We start from the raw sequence: 25,552 nt of genomic DNA, 5'->3' as shown, positions 1-25,552 counted from the left end.
TCTTCTTTTTTAAAGGTTAAATATTTTTTCTCGATCTAAACTTCGACTCCACAGATATATACGTACTTTGCTTACTACGTGTGCGAGGGGTACTGGTACTTAAATTCGCTATTGGGCTTTTTGTACTCGGTTTCGTAAGTTCGAAGCAGAGTCGGTCCTCAGAATCTATCGAAAATGAGCAAAGTCTCTGCTCTGCCACCGTGGTATCACGAAAAACCCCGCCACGAAACAGCTTGCCTCAAGCAACATCTTGGTAAATGTCTAGCTTTTGATAACAGTCATTTTTCAGACCAATTAGAGGCCATTGAAGAATGCATTATATATTTGCAGAAGCTTTAGAACCACAGGTGCTACAAAGCTATCTCAACTTGACTCTTCCTAACATTAAATATCACCGATCCATCGGCCCAAAAGACCCGCGCTCATCTATAGAGGAGACTGATTAACGAAGAGTAAAAATATGATACTTGGCGATGAGCTTATTCAAGATAGCTTCTGAATGGTCTTGCCTTACCTTCCCATTCGAGTATCACTTAACAGAAATAAGAATAGTGCAACGGGCAATGTTCATTTTCGCTCATCAAGTAAACCAATGAAACCTCAAAATCAACCAGCAATCATCCCAGCAATCCTCTATCTAAAATCAGAATTCCACTTATTTTTACTTCCACACTTTCGAAATTACTCGCAGGACGAGACAGTTGTAAAATTTCCCCTTTTGCTCCATTTGGCATTTGAACTAAATTTTTAGTTAATTTTGAAGTATTTTTTCTTGGGCGGTAAAATGTCGGTGGTACCCACAACCATTGCCCCAGAGGTGGAGGCCGCGGTGGCGGGCTTCATGCTGACCCAGGCCCAGATGACCGAGGTGGTCGAACGCATGACCAAGGAGATCAAGATGGGCCTGGCCAGGGACACCCATCCGCGGGCGGTCATCAAGTGCTTCGTCAGCTACGTGCAAGACCTGCCTACGGGAAAGGAGCGCGGCAAGTACCTGGCTCTCGATCTGGGCGGCTCCAACTTCCGTGTGCTCCTGGTCGACCTGAAGAGTAACACGGATATCGACATTGTCTCGAAGAGCTTTGTAATTGCAAGTAGCATGCTATCGGGCCCCGGCAAGGATCTGTTCGACTTCATTGCCAACTGCCTGGCCGATTTCTGCAAGGAGCAACGCCTCCAGGGGGAAGCCATTCCCCTAGGCTTCACCTTCTCGTTCCCCCTGCAGCAACAGGGCCTGACCAAGGGCATCCTGGTCACCTGGACCAAGGGCTTTAGCTGTGAGGGAGTTGTGGGCAAGAATGTGGTTGCCCTGCTTCAAGAGGCCATTGAGCGGCGTGGTGACCTCAAGATCAACATAGTAGCTATCCTCAACGACACCGTCGGCACCCTCATGTCCTGTGCCTTCACGTCACGCAACTGCCGCATAGGCCTCATCGTCGGCACCGGCTCCAATGCCTGCTACGTTGAAAAGACAGTGAATGCGGAATGCTTCGAGAACTACCAGACCAGTCCCAAGCCGCACATGATCATCAACGCTGAGTGGGGAGCCTTCGGGGACAACGGCGTGCTGGATTTTGTCCGCACCCCCTACGACCGCATTGTGGACAAGGTGACGCCCAATCCCGGCAAGCAGACCTTCGAGAAGTGCATCTCTGGCATGTACATGGGCGAGCTGGTGCGTCTGGTACTGGTGGACCTCATGGCTAAGGGGCTGATCTTTGCCGGCGAAAGGTCTGAGAAAATTCAGACGCAATGGAATTTCCAAACCAGCTACCTCTCAGACATTGAGAGCGATAGCCCGGGCGACTTTCGTAACTGCAGCAAGGTCATCAGTCAGCTGGGACTCGTCGGCAACCACGTGAGGGACAAGCTACATTTGCGGTACATCTGCGAGGCGGTCTCTTCGCGCTCAGCAAAGCTCTGCTCCTGCGGCCTGGTCACCCTTATCAATAAGATGAACATCAACGACGTGTCCGTGGGCATTGATGGGAGTGTGTATCGCTTTCATCCCCGGTATCACGATTTGTTGATGTTCCACATGACCAAGTTGTTGAGGCCTGGCATCAAATTTGAGCTCCTGGAGTCCGACGACGGGTCAGGCAAGGGTGCGGCCTTGATTGCAGCCACCGCTGTGCAGAACCAAGTCTCCAAGTAGTCAATCAAAATTGGGCCGTATAATGAATAGTAAAAATGATATTGTACTAAAAATTCACAGTAAGGAAAGAGTAACAAATTGAGCGATATATTAAGTCATACAATTTACATTAAATATAGAATCTTATCATTAAACTCGCCACCTGTGCGCATTTTTGTTGCAACACGTGCTCATAAATGTGTCGCGCCATCTAGCGTTCTTTAGTTAGAATCGGTTTGAGTTATCGAATTCAAAATGTGCTACTATCGAAACCAGCCGACTAGTTCCAGTAGCCGCTGAGAGACAGAGATAATATTACATGGATAATGCATGTATTGAGAGCGAGATAGCAGCAAATCTAGCTAAGTCTAGTAGACAATGGATTCACTGGTCGGATAAAATTATGTGGGCATGGCTAAATGTTCTATATAGCTAATAATATTAGACGGAACATCAAAATTTAGCAATATGGTTTCACATCCTTGACGAAGAACGATTAACCTATTATAAGCCAACTAGGTTTTTCAATTTTCCACCGAAAATAATCAAAATTTAACCATTTCATATATAGCTATATTGTAAGAAAAGCAGTCAAGGTATATAACGTCAGAACGAATATATGTAACTATAACAGTATTAAAATTAATGTCGCACCCAGTGTTAGAAAAGCAGTCAAGGTATATAACGTCAGAGCGAATATATGTAACTATAACAGTATTAAAATTAATGTCGCAGCCAGTGTAAGAAAAGCAGTCAAGGTATATAACGTCAGAACGAATATATGTAACTATAACAGTATTAAAATTAATGTCGCAGCCAGTGTAAGAAAAGCAGTCAAGGTATATAACGTCAGAACGAATATATGTAACTATAACAGTATTAAAATTAGTGTCGCAGCCAGTGTAAGAAAATCAGTTAAGGTATATAACGTCAGAGCGAATATATGTAACTATAAAAATATTAAAATTAATTTCGCCCCCAGTGTTAGAAAAGCAGTCAAGGTATATAACGTCAGAACGAATATATGTAACTATAACAGTATTAAAATTAATGTCGCAGCCAGTGTAAGAAAAGCAGTCAAGGTATATAACGTCAGAACGAATATATGTAACTATAACAGTATTAAAATTAATGTCGCACCCAGTGTTAGAAAAGCAGTCAAGGTATATAACGTCAGAACGAATATATGTAACTATAACAGTATTAAAATTAATGTCGCACCCAGTGTTAGAAAAGCAGTCAAGGTATATAACGTCAGAGCGAATATATGTAACTATAACAGTATTAAAATTAGTGTCGCAGCCAGTGTAAGAAAATCAGTTAAGGTATATAACGTCAGAGCGAATATATGTAACTATAAAAATATTAAAATTAATTTCGCCCCCAGTGTTAGAAAAGCAGTCAAGGTATATAACGTCAGAACGAATATATGTAACTATAACAGTATTAAAATTAGTGTCGCAGCCAGTGTAAGAAAGGCAGTCAAGGTATATAACGTCAGAACGAATATATGTAACTATAACAATATTAAAATTAATTTCGCCCCCAGTGATGGCTAGATAAGTGCCGGAGCCGGATAAGACACTGCGCGGTTGCAACGAGGAAGCATGTGGCAAAGATTGTATGTGAATTGCTGCACTATATCAATATCCAAGTTGCCCGTATTCTCAAATAGGTTGTAACGCGTCCGCTTTGCCGTCCCCTGAATCGACTGATGGCTGACCATGAAGAGCTGGATCTCATTGGAATGGACAATGGTGCGATCGACGACGGTTCCCGGAACAACATTGTTGAACTTATTTTATTGCGATGGAGCTCCGTTCGGAAAGAAGCGCGGATGATGCCGCTTAACTACAATGACTCAGCAAATCTTGGGTTTAATATGCATCTGAAAGGAAGCGAAGGTAAATTAACGATAGAAAATTACGAAGTTTCTGGATGCAATAAATTTGCAAATTTCCTTGAAGCAGGCCACAGAAATCCCCATCAACTCTTCATTCTTAATCTTGGGAAACTGTCCCTCGCTGCCACCATCACGATAATAGCTAATGTGCTCGGCATAGGATATGCGGAACTGATGATAGACACGCAAGTGCTATCGTTTGGTGTTCGTTATTACACCAAATTTCGGGCGCTTTTTTGATGTCGTGAAGTAAAAGGCTGAGCTGAAGGATGGCATTCTCACACAATGCATCAAGCAAATAACAGTCGAGCGTAAATGTAACGCGCAGGTTATTGGTAACGTTCTACTTAAGGTCAATTCCAAACTAAACGGCACCAATCACAAGCTAAGGGATGACCTGCATTGTCTACTAAAGAACACCATGTTTTTGGGTTCCGATGTGACTCATAGTCGCCCGATCAGCAAGAGATCCCCAGTGTGGGTATATAACGTCAGAACGAATATATGTAACTATAAAAATATTAAAATTAATTTCGCCCCCAGTGATGGCTAGATAAGTGCCGGAGCCGGATAAGACACTGCGCGGTTGCAACGAGGAAGCATGTGGCAAAGATTGTATGTGAATTGCTGCACTATATCAATATCCAAGTTGCCCGTATTCTCAAATAGGTTGTAACGCGTCCGCTTTGCCGTCCCCTGAATCGACTGATGGTTGACCATGAAGAGCTGGATCTCATTGGAATGGACAATGGTGCGATCGACGACGGTTCCCGGAACAACATTGTTGAACTTATTTTATTGCGATGGAGCTCCGTTCGGAAAGAAGCGCGTATGATGCCGCTTAACTACAATGACGCAGCAAATCTTGGGTTTAATATGCATCTGAAAGGAAGCGAAGGTAAATTAACGATAGAAAATTACGAAGTTTCTGGATGCAATAAATTTGAAAATTTCCTTGAAGCAGGCGCAGAAATCCCCATCAACTCTTCATTCTTAATCTTGGGAAACTGTACATCGCTTCCACCATCAAGATAATAGATAATGTGCTCGGGATTGGATGTGCGGAACTGATGATAGACACGCAAGTGCTCAAGAGCTACCGACTTCATGTCCTCAATCTCCTCCAAGGCAGAGCGTTGCAAGCGATATTGCATGTTATATGAAGCCCCGAATGGATCATGGGAGGCGGCAACACCCACCACACTGGGGATCTCTCGCTGATCGGGCGAGTCACATCGGCACCCAAAAACATGGTCTTCTTTGGCAGACAGTGTAGGTCATCCCGTAGCTTGTGATTGGTGCCGTTCAGTTTTGCATTAACCTTAAGTAGAATGCTGCCAATAACCTGCGCGTTACATTTGCGCTCGACTGTGATCCGCTTAATGCATTGTGTGAGAATGCCATCCTTCAGCTCAGCCTTTTACTTCACGACATCAAAAAAGCGCCCGAAATTTGGTATAATAACGAACAGCAAATCAAATTAATTTCGAAAAAGGAGCATCCAGTTCACGTTCATCTTTGTAATTCCGTTTCTCGTCCTTGGTATCCAATGGTGTATGTGTATCCATGAAAATTCTAAGCAAAAAACCATTAAAAATAGATCTTATTGTTTTATTTTCTGACAAGCTTGTTGTTTGCCTAACACTACTGTTGACCGATGTAGTGAGGGTCCATCCACTTTCTCAACTCGCTCTCTCGGTTCTGAGAGAGACAAACGCTGCAGTCTTCTGACCGGAAAGAAAATTTGTTTGATAATATATAGAACGAAATAAATAATTTTAAGGAAATTAGAATATTTTGATTCATAACCATTTATCCAAAGTGGATAAGGATGGAAATGGAAACCCCTTTTCGATCAAATGGCGATACGCCCGGGGTCCAGCAGCATGGAGACAAATCGCATTCGAAATGTCATCGTGATTCCATTGAACTCTTTTCCCGCCGTTCTCAAGTTTCCTGATCTGCGATTTGGTGAAAATGGTATTAAGGGAATCAATAAGCGTCTGCGTTTTCCCAATTTGCTCAAGAAGCTTAGCTTTTTCCCTTTGCAAGTCAGCAACTTTCTTTTGCAAACATAAATTGTCTAATGCAAGCCCAAAACTTCTTCGCTGAAAATTAATCATATCAATAGCCATAAAATAGTAACCGAAATGTAAAAATACTCAGTTTGGGAGTTGAAGTCACAAACATTGTCCCCACAAGCTGATTTTAAGTGCTCTGTGAGAACTTTCTCACGTTGATTCTGCGGTACAGAAGTTGGCATCAGTCGTCTCCGCTTTGTTGCGTTTTCGGACGGATAGTAAAAAAAGTCCGAGTCCTTGAAATGTTTGCTACAAATTTTGCTCGAACTCGTAAATTGAACGCCACAGCTCCTTGACCACAGCTCCCTTCTGCTTTCATCTCTTGGTACTGAAACATTCTTTTCCGTAGTTCTCGAACGGCATAGCATACAATACTTTGTGGTCATGTTTAGACCTGTTAAGGAATCAAAGGAAATATATTAACACACACATATGACACAATTACACACACATTTAGCTACACAGTCTCTGTCGTCTATACCATACTTTTATGATTTGTTTTTAATTACTTCCTTTTCTTTATTAGAAAAAATTTGTTTATATTTCCTACCTGTCAGCTGTGACAATAACAAACGAAGTACGATTTTTTATATTCGATATGATATATGATACGATATTTTTACTGCGATACGCGGCAAGTACCTGGCTCTCGATCTGGGCGGCTCCAACTTCCGTGTGCTCCTGGTCGACCTGAAGAGTAACACGGATATCGACATTGTCTCGAAGAGCTTTGTAATTGCAAGTAGCATGCTATCGGGCCCCGGCAAGGATCTGTTCGACTTCATTGCCAACTGCCTGGCCGATTTCTGCAAGGAGCAACGCCTCCAGGGGGAAGCCATTCCCCTAGGCTTCACCTTCTCGTTCCCCCTGCAGCAACAGGGCCTGACCAAGGGCATCCTGGTCACCTGGACCAAGGGCTTTAGCTGTGAGGGAGTTGTGGGCAAGAATGTGGTTGCCCTGCTTCAAGAGGCCATTGAGCGGCGTGGTGACCTCAAGATCAACATAGTAGCTATCCTCAACGACACCGTCGGCACCCTCATGTCCTGTGCCTTCACGTCACGCAACTGCCGCATAGGCCTCATCGTCGGCACCGGCTCCAATGCCTGCTACGTTGAAAAGACAGTGAATGCGGAATGCTTCGAGAACTACCAGACCAGTCCCAAGCCGCACATGATCATCAACGCTGAGTGGGGAGCCTTCGGGGACAACGGCGTGCTGGATTTTGTCCGCACCCCCTACGACCGCATTGTGGACAAGGTGACGCCCAATCCCGGCAAGCAGACCTTCGAGAAGTGCATCTCTGGCATGTACATGGGCTAGCTGGTGCGTCTGGTACTGGTGGACCTCATGGCTAAGGGGCTGATCTTTGCCGGCGAAAGGTCTGAGAAAATTCAGACGCAATGGAATTTCCAAACCAGCTACCTCTCAGACATTGAGAGCGATAGCCCGGGCGACTTTCGTAACTGCAGCAAGGTCATCAGTCAGCTGGGACTCGTCGGCAACCACGTGAGGGACAAGCTACATTTGCGGTACATCTGCGAGGCGGTCTCTTCGCGCTCAGCAAAGCTCTGCTCCTGCGGCCTGGTCACCCTTATCAATAAGATGAACATCAACGACGTGTCCGTGGGCATTGATGGGAGTGTGTATCGCTTTCATCCCCGGTATCACGATTTGTTGATGTTCCACATGACCAAGTTGTTGAGGCCTGGCATCAAATTTGAGCTCCTGGAGTCCGACGACGGGTCAGGCAAGGGTGCGGCCTTGATTGCAGCCACCGCTGTGCAGAACCAAGTCTCCAAGTAGTCAATCAAAATTGGGCCGTATAATGAATAGTAAAAATGATATTGTACTAAAAATTCACAGTAAGGAAAGAGTAACAAATTGAGCGATATATTAAGTCATACAATTTACATTAAATATAGAATCTTATCATTAAACTCGCCACCTGTGCGCATTTTTGTTGCAACACGTGCTCATAAATGTGTCGCGCCATCTAGCGTTCTTTAGTTAGAATCGGTTTGAGTTATCGAATTCAAAATGTGCTACTATCGAAACCAGCCGACTAGTTCCAGTAGCCGCTGAGAGACAGAGATAATATTACATAGATAATGCATGTATTGAGAGCGAGATAGCAGCAAATCTAGCTAAGTCTAGTAGACAATGGATTCACTGGTCGGATAAAATTATGTGGGCATGGCTAAATGTTCTATATAGCTAATAATATTAGACGGAACATCAAAATTTTGCAATATGGTTTCACATCCTTGACGAAGAACGATTAACCTATTATAAGCCAACTAGGTTTTTCAATTTTCCACCGAAAATAATCAAAATTTAACCATTTCATATATAGCTATATTGTAAGAAAAGCAGTCAAGGTATATAACGTCAGAACGAATATATGTAACTATAACAGTATTAAAATTAATGTCGCACCCAGTGTTAGAAAAGCAGTCAAGGTATATAACGTCAGAACGAATATATGTAACTATAACAGTATTAAAATTAGTGTCGCAGCCAGTGTAAGAAAATCAGTTAAGGTATATAACGTCAGAGCGAATATATGTAACTATAAAAATATTAAAATTAATTTCGCCCCCAGTGTTAGAAAAGCAGTCAAGGTATATAACGTCAGAACGAATATATGTAACTATAACAGTATTAAAATTAGTGTCGCAGCCAGTGTAAGAAAATCAGTTAAGGTATATAACGTCAGAGCGAATATATGTAACTATAAAAATATTAAAATTAATTTCGCCCCCAGTGTTAGAAAAGCAGTCAAGGTATATAACGTCAGAACGAATATATGTAACTATAACAGTATTAAAATTAATGTCGCACCCAGTGTTAGAAAAGCAGTCAAGGTATATAACGTCAGAACGAATATATGTAACTATAACAGTATTAAAATTAGTGTCGCAGCCAGTGTAAGAAAATCAGTTAAGGTATATAACGTCAGAGCGAATATATGTAACTATAAAAATATTAAAATTAATTTCGCCCCCAGTGTTAGAAAAGCAGTCAAGGTATATAACGTCAGAATGAATATATGTAACTATAACAGTATTAAAATTAGTGTCGCAGCCAGTGTAAGAAAATCAGTTAAGGTATATAACGTCAGAGCGAATATATGTAACTATAAAAATATTAAAATTAATTTCGCCCCCAGTGTTAGAAAAGCAGTCAAGGTATATAACGTCAGAACGAATATATGTAACTATAACAGTATTAAAATTAATGTCGCAGCCAGTGTAAGAAAAGCAGTCAAGGTATATAACGTCAGAACGAATATATGTAACTATAACAGTATTAAAATTAATGTCGCACCCAGTGTTAGAAAAGCAGTCAAGGTATATAACGTCAGAACTAATATATGTAACTATAACAGTATTAAAATTAATGTCGCACCCAGTGTTAGAAAAGCAGTCAAGGTATATAACGTCAGAATGAATATATGTAACTATAACAGTATTAAAATTAGTGTCGCAGCCAGTGTAAGAAAATCAGTTAAGGTATATAACGTCAGAGCGAATATATGTAACTATAAAAATATTAAAATTAATTTCGCCCCCAGTGTTAGAAAAGCAGTCAAGGTATATAACGTCAGAACGAATATATGTAACTATAACAGTATTAAAATTAATGTCGCAGCCAGTGTAAGAAAAGCAGTCAAGGTATATAACGTCAGAACGAATATATGTAACTATAACAGTATTAAAATTAATGTCGCACCCAGTGTTAGAAAAGCAGTCAAGGTATATAACGTCAGAACTAATATATGTAACTATAACAGTATTAAAATTAATGTCGCACCCAGTGTTAGAAAAGCAGTCAAGGTATATAACGTCAGAACGAATATATGTAACTATAACAGTATTAAAATTAGTGTCGCAGCCAGTGTAAGAAAATCAGTTAAGGTATATAACGTTAGAGCGAATATATGTAACTATAAAAATATTAAAATTAATTTCGCCCCCAGTGTTAGAAAAGCAGTCAAGGTATATAACGTCAGAACGAATATATGTAACTATAACAGTATTAAAATTAATGTCGCACCCAGTGTTAGAAAAGCAGTCAAGGTATATAACGTCAGAACGAATATATGTAACTATAACAGTATTAAAATTAGTGTCGCAGCCAGTGTAAGAAAATCAGTTAAGGTATATAACGTCAGAGCGAATATATGTAACTATAAAAATATTAAAATTAATTTCGCCCCCAGTGTTAGAAAAGCAGTCAAGGTATATAACGTCAGAACGAATATATGTAACTATAACAGTATTAAAATTAGTGTCGCAGCCAGTGTAAGAAAGGCAGTCAAGGTATATAACGTCAGAACGAATATATGTAACTATAACAGTATCAAAATTAGTGTCGCCAGTGTCGCAGCCAGTGTAAGAAAAGCAGTCAGAACAAATATATGTAACTATAACAATATTAAAATTAATTTCGCCCCCAGTGATGGCTAGATAAGTGCCGGAGCCGGATAAGACACTGCGCGGTTGCAACGAGGAAGCATGTGGCAAAGATTGTATGTGAATTGCTGCACTATATCAATATCCAAGTTGACCGTATTCTCAAATAGGTTGTAACGCGTCCGCTTTGCCGTCCCCTGAATCGACTGATGGCTGACCATGAAGAGCTGGATCTCATTGGAATGGACAATGGTGCGATCGACGACGGTTCCCGGAACAACATTGTTGAACTTATTTTATTTCGATGGAGCTCCGTTCGGAAAGAAGCGCGGATGATGCCGCTTAACTACAATGACTCAGCAAATCTTGGGTTTAATATGCATCTGAAAGGAAGCGAAGGTAAATTAACGATAGAAAATTACGAAGTTTCTGGATGCAATAAATTTGCAAATTTCCTTGAAGCAGGCCACAGAAATCCCCATCAACTCTTCATTCTTAATCTTGGGAAACTGTCCCTCGCTGCCACCATCACGATAATAGCTAATGTGCTCGGCATAGGATATGCGGAACTGATGATAGACACGCAAGTGCTATCGTTTGGTGTTCGTTATTACACCAAATTTCGGGCGCTTTTTTGATGTCGTGAAGTAAAAGGCTGAGCTGAAGGATGGCATTCTCACACAATGCATCAAGCAAATAACAGTCGAGCGTAAATGTAACGCGCAGGTTATTGGTAACGTTCTACTTAAGGTCAATTCCAAACTAAACGGCACCAATCACAAGCTAAGGGATGACCTGCATTGTCTACTAAAGAACACCATGTTTTTGGGTTCCGATGTGACTCATAGTCGCCCGATCAGCAAGAGATCCCCAGTGTGGGTATATAACGTCAGAACGAATATATGTAACTATAAAAATATTAAAATTAATTTCGCCCCCAGTGATGGCTAGATAAGTGCCGGAGCCGGATAAGACACTGCGCGGTTGCAACGAGGAAGCATGTGGCAAAGATTGTATGTGAATTGCTGCACTATATCAATATCCAAGTTGCCCGTATTCTCAAATAGGTTGTAACGCGTCCGCTTTGCCGTCCCCTGAATCGACTGATGGTTGACCATGAAGAGCTGGATCTCATTGGAATGGACAATGGTGCGATCGACGACGGTTCCCGGAACAACATTGTTGAACTTATTTTATTGCGATGGAGCTCCGTTCGGAAAGAAGCGCGTATGATGCCGCTTAACTACAATGACGCAGCAAATCTTGGGTTTAATATGCATCTGAAAGGAAGCGAAGGTAAATTAACGATAGAAAATTACGAAGTTTCTGGATGCAATAAATTTGAAAATTTCCTTGAAGCAGGCGCAGAAATCCCCATCAACTCTTCATTCTTAATCTTGGGAAACTGTACATCGCTTCCACCATCAAGATAATAGATAATGTGCTCGGGATTGGATGTGCGGAACTGATGATAGACACGCAAGTGCTCAAGAGCTACCGACTTCATGTCCTCAATCTCCTCCAAGGCAGAGCGTTGCAAGCGATATTGCATGTTATATGAAGCCCCGAATGGATCATGGGAGGCGGCAACACCCACCACACTGGGGATCTCTCGCTGATCGGGCGAGTCACATCGGCACCCAAAAACATGGTCTTCTTTGGCAGACAGTGTAGGTCATCCCGTAGCTTGTGATTGGTGCCGTTCAGTTTTGCATTAACCTTAAGTAGAATGCTGCCAATAACCTGCGCGTTACATTTGCGCTCGACTGTGATCCGCTTAATGCATTGTGTGAGAATGCCATCCTTCAGCTCAGCCTTTTACTTCACGACATCAAAAAAGCGCCCGAAATTTGGTATAATAACGAACAGCAAATCAAATTAATTTCGAAAAAGGAGCATCCAGTTCACGTTCATCTTTGTAATTCCGTTTCTCGTCCTTGGTATCCAATGGTGTATGTGTATCCATGAAAATTCTAAGCAAAAAACCATTAAAAATAGATCTTATTGTTTTATTTTCTGACAAGCTTGTTGTTTGCCTAACACTACTGTTGACCGATGTAGTGAGGGTCCATCCACTTTCTCAACTCGCTCTCTCGGTTCTGAGAGAGACAAACGCTGCAGTCTTCTGACCGGAAAGAAAATTTGTTTGATAATATATAGAACGAAATAAATAATTTTAAGGAAATTAGAATATTTTGATTCATAACCATTTATCCAAAGTGGATAAGGATGGAAATGGAAACCCCTTTTCGATCAAATGGCGATACGCCCGGGGTCCAGCAGCATGGAGACAAATCGCATTCGAAATGTCATCGTGATTCCATTGAACTCTTTTCCCGCCGTTCTCAAGTTTCCTGATCTGCGATTTGGTGAAAATGGTATTAAGGGAATCAATAAGCGTCTGCGTTTTCCCAATTTGCTCAAGAAGCTTAGCTTTTTCCCTTTGCAAGTCAGCAACTTTCTTTTGCAAACATAAATTGTCTAATGCAAGCCCAGAATCCAAAACTTCTTCGCTGAAAATTAATCATATCAATAGCCATAAAATAGTAACCGAAAAGTAAAAATACTCAGTTTGGGAGTTGAAGTCACAAACATTGTCCCCACAAGCTGATTTTAAGTGCTCTGTGAGAACTTTCTCACGTTGATTCTGCGGTACAGCAGTTGGCATCAGTCGTCTCCGCTTTGTTGCGTTTTCGGACGGATAGTAAAAAAAGTCCGAGTCCTTGAAATGTTTGCTACAAATTTTGCTCGAACTCGTAAATTGAACGCCACAGCTCCTTGACCACAGCTCCCTTCTGCTTTCATCTCTTGGTACTGAAACATTCTTTTCCGTAGTTCTCGAACGGCATAGCATACAATACTTTGTGGTCATGTTTAGACCTGTTAAGGAATCAAAGGAAATATATTAACACACACATATGACACAATTACACACACATTTAGCTACACAGTCTCTGTCGTCTATACCATACTTTTATGATTTGTTTTTAATTACTTCCTTTTCTTTATTAGAAAAAATTTGTTTATATTTCCTACCTGTCAGCTGTGACAATAACAAACGAAGTACGATTTTTTATATTCGATATGATATATGATACGATATTTTTACTGCGATATTTTCTCGACGACTATATCACAAATCGATATTTTTAGAAAACATCGACCACCATGTATCGTTTATTCCCGCACGAATTAAACATGGATAAGATAAAATAACTTGTATAATAAATTCGAACAAAACTCCTGTAGTGAAATCTTTGCGATAAAATTGTGAAGACAAGTAGAAATACATTAAACTTCGGTGTACATATCAGGACTAGACAATGGAGAGCTACTCAGGATTGTAACCTGGATTCACAGCTGACTCTTAAATATTTAACAACCCCCGAAAGCTCAGCAGCTTCAAAATTATTTGTTGAAAACAAAAAATTTAAAAAAAAAACAGGTCTTTAAACTAAAAACATCTTTCTGGAATTTTTTCCGATATATTGATTTTTTATAATTCATATATTCGATATGGCGATATTAAAATTAAGAAAATTTGATATATCGAAATACGATATGATTTCAAAAATTAACAAACAATTAAATACTTTCTGAGAGCCTATAGAGTGTGTTGAAAATTGAATGATCCTCATCACAGCGGACGACGGCAGCTTATTTTAATTGGTTGCGGGTAATTCACCTATAAAAATATTATTGAAAAAACATATATATCGATATATAAATCGGTCAGCTGTTTGTTAGTTTGGTAGAAAAGAAAAATAAGCACTTTTCCAACAAATTTTCCCAATGGGCGACTCCAACAAAGAAGATATTCTGCGCCTGCCGAACGGCGAAGCTCTGACCGGAGATGAGGTTAAGTCGCCGTTTTTGATTGGCGTGGCTGGAGGCACGGCCAGCGGCAAGTCTACCGTGTGCAAGAAGATCATGGAGCAACTTGGGCAGGCCGAAATGGACCATACACAGCGCCAGGTGGTGGCTATCAGCCAGGACAGCTTCTATCGCGAGCTGACAGCCGCCGAGAAGGCCAAGGCACAGAAGGGCCTGTTCAACTTTGACCATCCGGACGCCTTCAACGAAGAGCTGATGTTCGATACACTTCAGGGCATCCTCAAGGGTCACAAGGTGAAGATACCCGGCTATGACTACCGCACCAATTCGCTGTGAGTGCCACCTGCTGCTAGTAAATGTTTTTTGTGTGTGTAAATTATGTTCAATCTCTTTTCAGGGACTTTGAGAACATGCTCGTTATTTATCCGGCGGATGTGGTGCTCTTTGAGGGCATACTGGTGTTCTACTTTCCCAAGATTCGGGACCTCTTCCACATGAAACTGTTCGTGGACACCGACTCTGACACTAGACTGGCACGACGCGGTAAGCGTGACCATGTCTACTGTAGCATCCAGATGTCATAACCCTTTTCTTTTTCCTTGGCAGTGCCACGTGATATCAATGAGCGCGGCAGGGACCTGGACGCTGTGCTCACCCAGTACATGACCTTTGTGAAGCCCGCCTTCGAGGAGTTCTGCTCGCCCGTAAGCGTATCTAGCCCCATTTTCAGTGACCATTTGACAGTTTTTTCCGCCCCCTTTTTTAGACGAAAAAGTTTGCTGACGTTATAATACCGCGCGGTGCCGACAACACAGGTGAGATCCACACCCAGTCCCACAGAGACACATCTGTTTTCTTTCCACATACCCGTACATTATATATTTGTGTATATATAACACATACACACACTCACACGTCTAGCGTTTGTAGTGATTCGTTGAGTTTTTTGTTATATAAATAACAATAGTTATAAACAATTTTGTATGGTTTTTGGTTTCCTGTTCGAAATTAACAATCTTAAGTCTAAGTACAAACGAGACCCAATCAAATAGTCTGCTTGACATTTATATATTTATCTTTAAACATATATATTCCTATCAAAAAGTTCTCCTTTTCTTTGTTGCTCTCTCTTTTCTCTTTGTTTTCGTTTTTTTTTTGTTTTTTGGTTTGTCTACGTTTTTTTTTTTTTTGTTTGTTCCTGTTGTTTTTATTGTATTTCTTGCAGTTGCCATTGATCTCATTGTACACCATATCGGGGAGATACTCGCCAACACCAACAGCGCACAGCACAGCCACACAATCAGAGCTGCGCCGTCCAGCATGAAGAGAGATCACTAAAGTGCATAAGCCTAAGCCTAACCGACCACCACCCCCAGACCCCCAAGGCCCAGACTAAGGCGCGTCGTGTCCTCTAAGCTTATAAGCTAATTGCCAAAATTAAGAATCGCAGAAAAAAACCAAACTAACAGAGATAAACAAAGAACCTCCTTCTCTATACTTTAAGCGCGGGCATCGCTCCTCATTTCGCTCCTTATAATCCACTAATATAGCCCTAAGATTGAAAAGTTCTATATCTTTAGCTATAATCTTCTCTACTATTATTATTACAATATTGAAATATACATGGTAGTGTAAGCTCGTTTTTGTTCCCATAACGATAACATAACATAACCCAATGATTTCGTTTCCAGTCTAACTCTGGCCTAAGCTATAGAAGAATTGTTACAGTGATAATATTTCACAAAACTGGGTCTAACCTAAATGCTCCTTTGCTCTGACTTTTTGTAAGGTTCCGTTCCTAAGCACTCAACTCTCACCCGAAAATCACACACATGTCACAACTCTAACTATTGTACTATTCATATTTATATATACCCGATACTTGTAGATCAATAATTTGCTTGCAACTCGAATATATGGTTGGTCTGTTCTCAAATATATTCGTAACAATTTTGCAAATGTTCCATGATTCTTTCCCACGTATAACTAGAGGCTATCAAATACCAAGATATCGCATCAGGAACAGATTCCATTTCAATTTTCGTTCGATATTTGATAGGCCGCGCTGCCTACACGGCTTTGTATTGTCCTGGGTAGCTGAGTCGATCCCAGAATCCAACAAGAATATACACAGTATTTGACAAGTTGGCGACGGGCACATGTCGCACATGTGTCCCAAGAATCCAACGACTATACAATTTTGTTGTATTCCAGAATATTCCAGAAATGTTGAAGAAAACCCTTTTTAATAAAACAGAAACGTTGTTGCAGCCACGGTTGCCACACTTGTCGATTTTTCGCAAAAACTGGTGATTTTTTCCACTGGTTGGCTCAATTTAATTGAAATTTATAAATATCAGTTATCCATGTTGGCGATTTCGGATTGTTTCATAGAGAAACCGTGGTTGCAGCTATTAAATATCCTAGGAGTTATATTAACAATGAGGATATCTGTTCCTCTATTTTTAATTAGCGCTCACTAAATCAAGTAGAGGGTACACCACACAGTCGGAACACCCGACTATAGCGTTCACTAATTGTTGTTACTGATAAAGCTAGCCGTAAAAAATCTAAATATACATAAAAGACGAATTGGATAAATAAATGTTTTGTTTATTAAGTACAATGTACGGCTGCGAGATGGCAGGCATTATAATTAGTCGTATTGTAAAGCACACAACAAAAATCACACAAAACAAACTCACCCACCCAACTTTCGATCGGTAGAGTTTAACAGACAAATGCCGCCCAGCGTAACTTAGATGCGACTTAGGTAATACCACATACTAACTAGAGCTAGAGTAAGTCCTAGCCCCGTAGACTGCTTGGATATCGTGTTGGTTGAGTTTAGCTGCAAGTGGGCGGCCTGGGAGGTAAGTGGATTGTTTCCGTTGTTTGAGTTCCAAATGCCTAGAACGATCTAACAAACGAAACGTACCTTTGCTGGGACTTAGTCTTCTATAACGTTTGACTGCTTCTCCCTTTCAGTGGCCATCGATTTAATTGTGCAGCATATCAGAGACTTTCTCAACAATCGCTCACATCCTGGTTCCACCGGCAACATGGCGCTCTACATGAATCTGGACTTGAATGCCAGAAGCATTTTGGGCCCAGGTAAGGCCACCAGCCGCAAGCTCCAGTGCAAGGCTCGTCCACACTAACCACTGGATGGATCACAATAATGTTTACTACTAGCAAAAACACCTACTAATCACCATCTGCATGCGGCCAAGCAACCATCGGTCTGGACCTAGCATATAATGTATGTCACACTTTATGTTTCTCTGTAAAAGATACCATCGGCAGCAGCAGCAGCGGCAATGGCACCTACAATGCCATCAGAAGATTCTCCACGCTTTGCAAGGAGCTCAATATGCAGGGAAATTTCTTCTTCGACACGAACAAGAACCTGCCGCACCACTAAGAGGGGGCACATATCAGCAAACGGAGCGCAGTACAAGACACAGCACATCTAGGCGAATGTTAATGATCTAATCAATTATATATAGATATATTGTATTTTTCCAATATACCAAATCGGATCAGAGAGATCGTTTCAATCAGTTACACCTTGCACTTGTACATGGCATTGATCTTGCGCACATCTCCAGCGGAAAAACCCTTGCGCTGTCCCATCTGACTGGCCGCGGAACTGGGGCGCAGCGCCTTCAGCGTTGGCTGTCCGTTCCGGGTGAAGCTGGTGCTCGAATAGTGCATAACGCTGCCATAATCGTAGTCCACGCCAAATCCCGACTGGGTCCTGGAACTGGCCTTTTCGAAATTGGCCATCATGTCGGGCTTGATGTTGTCGCTCATCACCTTGACGTACGAGTCCCGCTCGTGGCGATTCTGCTCGTGAAAGAAGCCCAGGGCATGCATCAGTTCGTGTATGGGGGTGCCATAGGTCCGGAGGCAGTTGGGCGACTGCAGATTGACCTCCTGGCGTCCGCCCAGTCGCCCAATGCTGCTCCAGCAGCCCGACTTTCCGCTTCCAATTGATATATAGTCCTTTTCGGTGGAGCGCGGCTTGAAGCGCACGCAGGTCCTGGTGTGGTACTCCTTGAAGGCGTGGTTAATGTTGCCCAGCTCTTGGGTCGTAAAGGGACCCTTGATCTCGTAGGGCACGACGGCTCCCGGCCAGCGGAAGCTCTGCGCGAGGATGCCGTTGCGGGTGCCGTTGGAACGCGCCTCGCGATAACTTAGAGGAATGAGGATGTCGCCTTCGTAGTAGGTTCCCAGCTCCTCGGGATTCTGTTGGGACTGCTCATCGTGGGCATCGACCAGGACGCCCGTGGTCTCGCTGTCCGGATTACCGAATATAGCCTCCCCCAGATCCGACAAGTCTATCACGTCCTCAGAGTCCAGGTCCACCATCGGGAGGGCCCCGGCCACGCCTAGAAGGAGCAAAGATGTGAGAATTCGTTGCAACTTTGCCATTACGCCACGCTCCCTCATTTTCTGTGGGACCGGACTGGGACGACGGCCAATTTATAGTCTCACCTAGACCTCCAAAAATTGTTGGCGGCGACTTGGCGGCGCTTCCACTGGCGATAAGTCGGCAGCGTTTTATCGCCGGCACTTTGTAGCCGTATTCATTTGCATATAGCGTACGCACTGCGTATCCACGTGGCCCGTGATTTATGGCCGCATATATGCAGCCCGTTTTATGCTCATGTGCATATTTGTGTCAACTTGTAACTAGATTCGCGCAAACTTTGAAAAACTTGGCACACTTTTTCGTAATTCAAATTTATGTGGTTTTTAGTGTTGCAAAACGTCGCGGGAAAATAAATCCGAGCGAAAATGCATGGAAATAAATTTACATAAATAGATGTTTATGCTTAAACTATTTCATATTTAATATTGTAGTTATATCCGCTCATTTTTAGTAAAGTGTTCTCTATTCGTGCGGTATAAATAGACGAAATAAGAATTCGCAGTCAAAGCTGAGTAACGAAAACTGACGTCAGTCGGCCCACGGCTGGTGTGCAAGTCGTCAAAGCGAAAAAGTGCCAGTTGATTTTTACCTTCGGCAGTCGCCGACGAAGTTTTACGCTTTGTTTTGCAGTAATTTTTGCACTTAATACTATTGGTTTTTTTAATGTCCATCACACTTTTGTCGAAGTCGACAAGCCGAGCCGAAAACTTAAAAACAAAAACTGTATAAATATTTCGAGTTTTATTTTACAAGTGCGAAAAGATAAAGTGACAAGTGTTGAGAAAAAAAAAAAAAAAAAAAAAAATTTATAGAAAAAAAGAATTTGAAATACTTCAATACTTTTACTCGAGTGCGGGTCTCACAGCAATGTCGGTCTTCGACAATCCCGACCAGCTGCGTCAGCTGCAGAACCTTCTTCTTTTATAGATTCTATCGGGGGGGGGATCGTGGTCGTTTTGAAAAATCGGCAACTGGTCAATGGCTGATTCAAGAAAATTTGGATTTAATTTCACCAACAATATGTTTTCTAGTGTTTCCTGACCATGTTGATTCCAATCGTCAGTAAGCATCAGTCGTAGCGTAGAAAATTGTCGCTCCATCGCCACCTGTGATGAATGAAAAATATTTAATAAAACTTTAAATTTATAATAAAAATGAATACTATTTACCTGAGTGGGCGGTATTGCAAAGCACACCTTGCTTATTGCATACAGCTCCTGATCAGAGTTCTCTTTCGCTTGCCAAAACGATAGAACGTCTACATCAATTCTGTGAAATGGAAGCTGAAGAGTCTCAATCTTTGTATACACATCGCTTTTACTTCCAACGTTCGCTTCAAGTAGTCCTTGAGTCAAGTATTGGTTTAGTAACTCATCTTCTTCGTCAAAGCCAACGGATTGATCTGGAATCGAAACCATCGATGCTGAACAAGTGACCTCGGGATTAACTTCCGTGATTCTATCCCAAACTTGTTTTAAATAATCTCTAGCTTTCACTTTTTGCTCTGCTGTCAAGGTATGATGGAATCGAGGATCCAAATACAAACACGAAACTAAACGTCTACTATTCATAAATTTTTTTGTTCGCTTATCGATGGAGTTCAAAATTATATTTCCAATTGTTGTCGTCAAAGTTTGACTGGCATCCTTTACGATTTTTTCAGTGCATATCTTGCATTTTAACCATTGAGCATAAAAATTGCCGTAGTGCAGTTGCTCCTCTTGGAATTTGAGTATTGTTTTTTGCAAGGGACCGAATACGACGCAATAGCTTTCGATAAATTCCCAAAACGAGTCTATTACATAGCTTCCGTCTTGAATGTTACTTCTCACCGATTCGTTTTTGGGTATCACGTCTTTAGCAAGTTTCAAATGTTCCAACATCGCATAGGTTGAGCCCCATCTGGTGGGGCAGTCTAGCTGGGGCATCTTTAGTTGTTTTTGCTCAAAAGTTTCGTGATATCGGTTCGATGGTTTTCTGATATATTTCGTCAAATTACGACAAGTGAATATGTAATTAATTATTTCCGAGGATTTTGTAACATCAAGGACACAAAGTTGGGCACTGTGAGCAGCACAGCGAGAGACTCGAACATGTCCTAATAGGATGTTGGGTGATTTTTCCACCAACTCGATTTTTTTGAGATACTCTTCGTTGGAACAGTCGTCTCCGCTTTCTTCTATGGGCTCTCCGTTATCGGATGTAGCTGACACCATTTGGGCTACTTTAATGTCGTACCTTTTTAAAACATTGATCACTTCGACGGCAACATTTTTGGGTGGCTCTTTTCTAAGTTCAATCATTCCTAAAAAGCGGGATTTTATTTGAGCGTCACTTAGGAATTGTGCACTGATTCCCACTATGTTTCTGCATAGCCGCGAGGCACTGTCTATTCTGAATGACAACAGCTTGTTTTTCAATTCAGTTTTGATGTCAAGTCTTATGTTAGATGCAACCAATTGCAAATGTTTAATGCAGCTTGAGGCCTTTAAGCTCATTGGCTTTCCAGCTGAAGCTTCCAGCCCGTCGCAAATTGGGCCAATGATATTCCTCATGTTCGGTGAATCCAACACCTTTAAGGGTATGCAGTCTTCGGTCACAAGACCAATAAAAGATCTAAGTAACTGTTTTCTATTCACATTAATTTTTAATATTTCCTTTGGTATTATTTTGACAGAATGCACTGAATCCGCCTCGGATGAGGCTGATTCGATCGGTTGAATTTTTTTAACTGATAGGTTTAGATTATGCATCTTCAATAAGTGTGTTTTTAAGTTTGAAACTCTATTGTTTTTCAGTGTGCCATTGCATGTCTTGCACCTGGCTATACCGCTGTCTATAATATTTTCATAGTAATTCCAAACATCATTTTTATTGTTTCGAAGTAACAGGCTATTCACATTAACTCTAATTTTTTTCATGGGTTGTCTTTTGGCATAATATAAGTTTATATCGTGCTGTTGGAATAAATGACCTTTCAGATTTGAAACTCTGTTTCTAAGCGGGGCTTTGCATATTTTGCACTTGGCCTGACCGCTGTCTATATTATTTTCGAAATATTTCCAAAGAGCATTACGTTTTTGTCTAAGTGTTTGTTTCTTATGCACAGCTGTTGTTTTTTGCTTGCGTTTTATTTTTTCAGAAATCTCGGAATCCAGATCGGATGACTCGTCAACTTTGGTTTCGATCGGGGTTATTTTTAAAACTTTTATATTGTGACGATTCCATAAATGTGTTTTTAGATTCGACACCCTATTGTTTTTTAAGGTGCCATTACACATTCTGCACGTAGCCAGCCCGCTTTCTGTATTATTTACGTAGTAAATCCAAACATTAGTTTTTTCGCGTTTTTTTGGCGTCATTGTCAATCGATTGAGTTACTTATTGAGCCTCGGAAAACACTTGACAATATCGACGACGACTGCCGTCACGACTGCGACTTCTTCAATCTTCGCAGCCAGCCGTGATTCTGACGAACGTCGAAAAGCTCACTACTTGCACAGTTTTTGCTTAGTTTTTGTACTTTGACCGCGACTTCTGATATTCGAAGAAGTGCAAAAAGCATCACAGTTCATTTTGTACAGTTTGAGACAGAGAAAAGCAATAATTTACAACTTTTTTTTGGTTTGCTTGCACAGAATTTACTTTTGAACCACAAAATTGGGCTGAACGAACAGCTGTTCGTGTTGGCAAACACCGTTGTTGGCACAAACAGTGCTGGTAGCTTCTACACAGAAAAATGAAGAGAAGAAGAATGCACAAAATATAAACAGTACACAAAATAACAAGCAAAATGGAAATAGAAAAAAGAAGAAAACTATGTGCAGCATTGTTATTAATGCAAAATAATTATTTGACTGCATTGCTCATGCTGCGAAAGCAGAAACAGCGCAGGAGGAAGATGGAGGCATCGAAAAGGGGATTGTTGCAACGAGAGTTTGAAGGCCAGTAAAACATTAAAACAATTTTTGTATTGTATAAATTCACGGATATTAATCAATTTCAGGCTTCGAATGTAAGTTGGGAAGGGAAATAGCAGATGAAGACTCCGTACTCTATGGAAGGGTATTGCGAATCTCGCCAGATCAGTTTAATATAATTTTGGAAAAGGTGCGGACTTTTATACAGGAAATGAAGAGCCCATTCAGAAACAGCATTACCTCAGAGGAACGACTTAAAGTCACCCTGTTCTATTTGTCCACTGGCCGTATGCCGTTTCGTCAAACAAAACCCACATATATACCGACAATTACGAAGATATTAAAGGAAACAATACCTGTTTTGTACAATGTGCTCAATGAAGAATACCTACCGTTTCCGACATCAGCAGACGAATGGAAACAAATCGCCTCAGATTTCTACGATATTTGGGGATTTCCCAATTGCATTGGAGCTATAGATGGTAAGGAACATAAATAATTACATTCCTTTAATATAATTAATTATAGCATTGATATTTAAGGAAAGCATTGCAAAACAAGACCCATGCCAAGCAATGGAGAACCCTCCATGATGCTAATGGTAATCGTTGACGCCAAGTATAGGTTCGTCTATGTAAATGTCGCAACAGATGCTAAAATTGGCGACGCTGGTGTGTGGCTGCACTCTGATTTGCGATACAGCCTGGATGACTACAGCATTCACGTACCATCGCCGTCTGCTCTGCCGCGCTCGAACCGTGTATCCCCATATACATTGGTCTCCGATGAGGCTTTCCCCCTCACCGAGTACAACATGAAGCCGTATTTTAGCAAAAATCTAACCGAAAGTCAGCAGCATTTCAATTATATGCTTTCGCGGAGTCGTCGCGTTGTGGAGAATGCGTTTGCGATTCTGGCCAGTCGCTTCAGAGTTATCTTTAAGCCCATTAAGAGCGCACCAACTTCATTCAGCAAAATAGTTTTAACCTGCTTTTGTCTTTATAACTTTTTGAGAGAGGAAGCCATACGATCAAACAACCATTCGGATGTCATTCCAAATGTTGAATTGGAACGCATTGTAGAAGAAAATTTTGTCGAACATGTTGTGGATCATCGGACGGTAAAATCGACAGGCCTTGGTCCCCAAACGAGGGACGGTCTAAGGGAATACTTTTCCGAATTCCATTTGGATTTTTAACTTTGAAGACTTTCGAAATTTTAATTGTACATATATAGTATTTTAGGTATTTTTTTATTGGATTTCATCATCGCGTCCCAACTGCTTAATTTTGTAATCGGTGATTAATTGCAAAATTTTAATTTCCAAGCGCTTTCCCAAATCTTCGTCTAATTTTTTTAATTCGGCACCCACGAATGCTCCGAAGTCGGCATGGGGATTTGGTGTAGTTGGCATCGCGAGGACGTCGGTGAGGTTTTTGTGCGAGTCCGACAGTTTATTCAGAATTTCGTCATTCGACTCAGAATCGGATCTTTTTCTCTTTTTTGAGGCGTCAGGCGACCAGGGGGCGCAAAATTCCAACTGTTCTTGCACCGAGCAATCGGCCTCCTCAATAGGGAACTTCTCTTCGTCGTAGCTTTCCTCCTCACCGTCATTATAGGTCTTGAATACAAATGAGTATAGATTTTAAAAAGCAGTCTTTGATTATACCCAATATCAAAAACACCCACCGTACTGGTCTGACTGACAGACGTATCGGGATTGTATCCCGGTGGAATCCGGCAATCTTGCATGAAACTCATCTCGTCCATGTACTTCCAAACGCTACGCACTTCCCCATCCTGTGTTCCACTCCGCGTAGCCTTCATCAATTTGTTGCGCTCCGCGTAGTAGTACGCTCTGATGTTTTGCCATTTCTTTTTTACTTCACCTGTAAATAAATATATATAAATGAGTCAATGATTCAATATCGTTAATAATAATGGTTTTATTGGCTTACCCACTTCCATTTTTAGGCCGGTTTCTCTGTTCATCTTTTTGGCAGCTTCCAGCCAGAAGTTCTGCCTTTTCGTTTTTTGTTTATAGTAGACATGTGTGGAGTCCCAAACGTATCGGGAGTTCTTCACAAGTTTAATTAAAAATAGCGTATTTTCATCGCTCCACATATGTATTTTCACATAACTATTCATAATCGCGCCAAATATTTGCGGACGTCCACCAACACTAGTGTAGCGCTCTGACTCGCTCTAAACATACATATGCTTTCTCTGTTCTTCAGTCTGCACCAGGACAGGACTGGCAAGCATGTACAGACGGCAACAATAGTTTATGGTATTAATGGGCTATTTACTTGTTTATTGATGTTTCCAGCAGTTATTGTTTTATCCAATAGTTCAAATAGTCTTTATAGTTTAACACTTTAACTTCACTTCAAGACCAATCTAATCTAATCTGAAAGGCAGACACAACAATGAAAAATTTGCGCTGGTGTTGGTGGTTGGTTTGCACAATAGTGCAGAGCAGAGCTGATTCAGAGTATAACAATCGATATATCTCTGCCGAAAGATCGAGTACAAATCTAAACTAAAGGATATATTTTTCTCGCTCACGCTGCATGCTGTTTTAATAGGATTATTATATAAAATTTCTATAGATTTTTCACTGCCTTAACTTGAAGTGTAGTGAAACCCCATTACCAAAATTAATGCAATTGTAAACAAAACACAGCTGACTATGCAGTGTAACCGTGGCTGCCTGCTGCCTGGTCACACTTTGCCGCTAGCGAGGCTTAAATGAGGAAAAAAAAACACCATGAGGCTACCTGTTGTGCACACATACCACTACAGTGGCAAGCAGCTAACACGAACA

General features: G+C 41.3%; 7 protein-coding genes and 5 long non-coding RNA genes across 22 annotated transcripts; 8 read left to right on the top strand and 4 right to left on the bottom strand.

Annotated features, from left to right (window-relative positions):
- The first annotated feature begins 742 nt into the window (after positions 1–742).
- On the top strand, positions 743–2,289 carry LOC6591646 (hexokinase type 2). Its single transcript, XM_002016823.2, has one exon. It carries the CDS (start codon positions 785–787, stop codon positions 2,153–2,155), a length of 1,371 nt encoding a protein of 456 aa, XP_002016859.1. The 5' UTR covers positions 743–784; the 3' UTR covers positions 2,156–2,289.
- Positions 2,290–3,399: 1,110 nt separating this feature from the next.
- On the top strand, positions 3,400–5,648 carry LOC113566756. 3 transcript variants are annotated; one of them, XR_003409217.1, is made up of 8 exons: positions 3,400–3,459; positions 3,522–3,621; positions 3,684–3,755; positions 3,810–4,038; positions 4,105–4,514; positions 4,581–4,652; positions 4,707–4,935; positions 5,002–5,648. It is a non-coding gene; the product is annotated as an uncharacterized LOC113566756 (long non-coding RNA). The 3 variants fall into 3 exon arrangements; XR_003409218.1 differs by having other exon boundaries at positions 4,999–5,648; XR_003409219.1 differs by lacking the exons at positions 4,581–4,652; positions 4,707–4,935; positions 5,002–5,648 and having other exon boundaries at positions 4,102–4,119.
- A 1,106-nt stretch (positions 5,649–6,754) lies between these two features.
- LOC113567353 (hexokinase type 2-like) lies at positions 6,755–8,060 on the top strand. Its single transcript, XM_026994883.1, is given in 1 exon segment — positions 6,755–8,060. A coding segment is annotated over 1 exon segment (1,056 nt). The 5' UTR covers positions 6,755–6,865; the 3' UTR covers positions 7,922–8,060.
- Positions 8,061–8,562: 502 nt separating this feature from the next.
- Positions 8,563–8,971, top strand: LOC113566543. The gene is made up of 3 exons (XR_003409127.1): positions 8,563–8,658; positions 8,721–8,820; positions 8,883–8,971. It is a non-coding gene; the product is annotated as an uncharacterized LOC113566543 (long non-coding RNA).
- Positions 8,972–10,418: 1,447 nt separating this feature from the next.
- LOC113566539 lies at positions 10,419–11,221 on the top strand. Of its 4 annotated transcripts, none has more exons than XR_003409123.1 (4): positions 10,419–10,440; positions 10,578–10,649; positions 10,704–10,932; positions 10,996–11,013. It is a non-coding gene; the product is annotated as an uncharacterized LOC113566539 (long non-coding RNA). The 4 variants fall into 4 exon arrangements; XR_003409122.1 differs by lacking the exon at positions 10,419–10,440 and adding an exon at positions 10,449–10,512; XR_003409124.1 differs by lacking the exon at positions 10,419–10,440 and having other exon boundaries at positions 10,566–10,649; positions 10,999–11,221.
- A 199-nt stretch (positions 11,222–11,420) lies between these two features.
- On the top strand, positions 11,421–12,520 carry LOC113566542. 2 transcript variants are annotated; one of them, XR_003409126.1, is made up of 3 exons: positions 11,421–11,546; positions 11,601–11,829; positions 11,893–12,520. It is a non-coding gene; the product is annotated as an uncharacterized LOC113566542 (long non-coding RNA). The 2 variants fall into 2 exon arrangements; XR_003409125.1 differs by having other exon boundaries at positions 11,422–11,546; positions 11,896–12,519.
- An 8-nt stretch (positions 12,521–12,528) lies between these two features.
- On the bottom strand, positions 12,529–13,401 carry LOC113566538. The gene is made up of 2 exons (XR_003409120.1): positions 13,101–13,401; positions 12,529–13,046 (listed from the first exon to the last, which is right to left on the bottom strand). It is a non-coding gene; the product is annotated as an uncharacterized LOC113566538 (long non-coding RNA).
- Positions 13,402–14,286: 885 nt separating this feature from the next.
- LOC6591645 (probable uridine-cytidine kinase) lies at positions 14,287–17,930 on the top strand. 2 transcript variants are annotated; one of them, XM_026994993.1, is made up of 6 exons: positions 14,287–14,699; positions 14,765–14,910; positions 14,974–15,071; positions 15,134–15,182; positions 17,356–17,481; positions 17,661–17,930. In XM_026994993.1, the coding sequence occupies exons 1-6, from the start codon at positions 14,326–14,328 to the stop codon at positions 17,789–17,791; spliced, it is 924 nt and encodes a 307-aa protein (XP_026850794.1). In that variant the 5' UTR covers positions 14,287–14,325; the 3' UTR covers positions 17,792–17,930. The 2 variants fall into 2 exon arrangements, with proteins under 2 accessions (XP_026850794.1, XP_026850795.1); XM_026994994.1 differs by lacking the exons at positions 17,356–17,481; positions 17,661–17,930 and adding an exon at positions 15,593–16,990 and having other exon boundaries at positions 14,288–14,699.
- LOC6591644 (zinc metalloproteinase nas-8) lies at positions 17,917–18,946 on the bottom strand (the record flags this gene model as incomplete). Its single annotated transcript, XM_002016821.2, has 2 exons — positions 17,917–18,761; positions 18,868–18,946. Coding segments are annotated over 2 exons (909 nt in total), but the record flags the coding sequence as incomplete, so codon positions are not given.
- Positions 18,947–19,531: 585 nt separating this feature from the next.
- Positions 19,532–22,357, bottom strand: LOC113566465. Of its 2 annotated transcripts, XM_026992155.1 has the most exons (3): positions 19,975–22,357; positions 19,848–19,911; positions 19,532–19,787 (listed from the first exon to the last, which is right to left on the bottom strand). In XM_026992155.1, the coding sequence occupies exons 1-3, from the start codon at positions 22,165–22,167 to the stop codon at positions 19,705–19,707; spliced, it is 2,340 nt and encodes a 779-aa protein (XP_026847956.1). In that variant the 5' UTR covers positions 22,168–22,357; the 3' UTR covers positions 19,532–19,704. The 2 variants fall into 2 exon arrangements, with proteins under 2 accessions (XP_026847956.1, XP_026847953.1); XM_026992152.1 differs by having other exon boundaries at positions 19,532–19,911; positions 19,975–22,356.
- Positions 22,358–22,642: 285 nt separating this feature from the next.
- On the top strand, positions 22,643–23,963 carry LOC113566328. Of its 3 annotated transcripts, none has more exons than XM_026991512.1 (3): positions 22,643–22,749; positions 22,812–23,207; positions 23,268–23,963. In XM_026991512.1, exons 1-3 carry the CDS (start codon positions 22,644–22,646, stop codon positions 23,921–23,923), a joined length of 1,158 nt encoding a protein of 385 aa, XP_026847313.1. In that variant the 5' UTR covers position 22,643; the 3' UTR covers positions 23,924–23,963. The 3 variants fall into 3 exon arrangements, with proteins under 3 accessions (XP_026847313.1, XP_026847323.1, XP_026847319.1); XM_026991522.1 differs by having other exon boundaries at positions 23,273–23,923; XM_026991518.1 differs by lacking the exon at positions 22,643–22,749 and having other exon boundaries at positions 22,816–23,207; positions 23,273–23,939.
- LOC6591643 lies at positions 23,959–25,033 on the bottom strand. The gene is made up of 3 exons (XM_002016820.2): positions 24,684–25,033; positions 24,415–24,614; positions 23,959–24,346 (listed from the first exon to the last, which is right to left on the bottom strand). The coding sequence occupies exons 1-3, from the start codon at positions 24,871–24,873 to the stop codon at positions 23,978–23,980; spliced, it is 759 nt and encodes a 252-aa protein (XP_002016856.2). The 5' UTR covers positions 24,874–25,033; the 3' UTR covers positions 23,959–23,977.
- Positions 25,034–25,552: the final 519 nt, after the last annotated feature.

The sequence above is a fragment of the Drosophila persimilis genome, unplaced genomic scaffold, assembly GCF_003286085.1.
Source record: "Drosophila persimilis strain 14011-0111.01,24,50 unplaced genomic scaffold, DperRS2 tig00000000-arrow-pilon, whole genome shotgun sequence".
NCBI lineage: Eukaryota > Metazoa > Arthropoda > Insecta > Diptera > Drosophilidae > Drosophila > Drosophila persimilis.
The sequence above is the reverse complement of the archived record's forward strand: the minus strand, read 5'-3'. Positions and strand labels throughout refer to the sequence as shown.

What these genes read in the sequence shown, in the direction of transcription:
- LOC6591646 (XM_002016823.2), top strand. Translation starts at nt 785, where the DNA reads ATGTCGGTGGTACCCACAACCATTGCCCCAGAGGTGGAGGCCGCGGTG.
- LOC6591645 (XM_026994993.1), top strand. Translation starts at nt 14,326, where the DNA reads ATGGGCGACTCCAACAAAGAAGATATTCTGCGCCTGCCGAACGGCGAA. An exon ending in TCGAGGAGTTCTGCTCGCCC is followed by an intron (nt 15,072 to 15,133) that starts GTAAGCGTATCT and finishes CCCCTTTTTTAG; the next exon opens with ACGAAAAAGTTTGCTGACGT. An exon ending in GCGCGGTGCCGACAACACAG is followed by an intron (nt 15,183 to 17,355) that starts GTGAGATCCACA and finishes TCTCCCTTTCAG; the next exon opens with TGGCCATCGATTTAATTGTG.
- LOC113566465 (XM_026992152.1), bottom strand. Translation starts at nt 22,167, where the DNA reads ATGACGCCAAAAAAACGCGAAAAAACTAATGTTTGGATTTACTACGTA. An exon ending in TTGCAATACCGCCCACTCAG is followed by an intron (nt 19,912 to 19,974) that starts GTAAATAGTATT and finishes CATTCATCACAG; the next exon opens with GTGGCGATGGAGCGACAATT.
- LOC113566328 (XM_026991512.1), top strand. Translation starts at nt 22,644, where the DNA reads ATGCAAAATAATTATTTGACTGCATTGCTCATGCTGCGAAAGCAGAAA. An exon ending in GTTGCAACGAGAGTTTGAAG is followed by an intron (nt 22,750 to 22,811) that starts GCCAGTAAAACA and finishes AATCAATTTCAG; the next exon opens with GCTTCGAATGTAAGTTGGGA. An exon ending in TTGCATTGGAGCTATAGATG is followed by an intron (nt 23,208 to 23,267) that starts GTAAGGAACATA and finishes TTGATATTTAAG; the next exon opens with GAAAGCATTGCAAAACAAGA.
- LOC6591643 (XM_002016820.2), bottom strand. Translation starts at nt 24,873, where the DNA reads ATGAATAGTTATGTGAAAATACATATGTGGAGCGATGAAAATACGCTA. An exon ending in CGGCCTAAAAATGGAAGTGG is followed by an intron (nt 24,615 to 24,683) that starts GTAAGCCAATAA and finishes ATTTATTTACAG; the next exon opens with GTGAAGTAAAAAAGAAATGG. An exon ending in CTGTCAGTCAGACCAGTACG is followed by an intron (nt 24,347 to 24,414) that starts GTGGGTGTTTTT and finishes TTTGTATTCAAG; the next exon opens with ACCTATAATGACGGTGAGGA.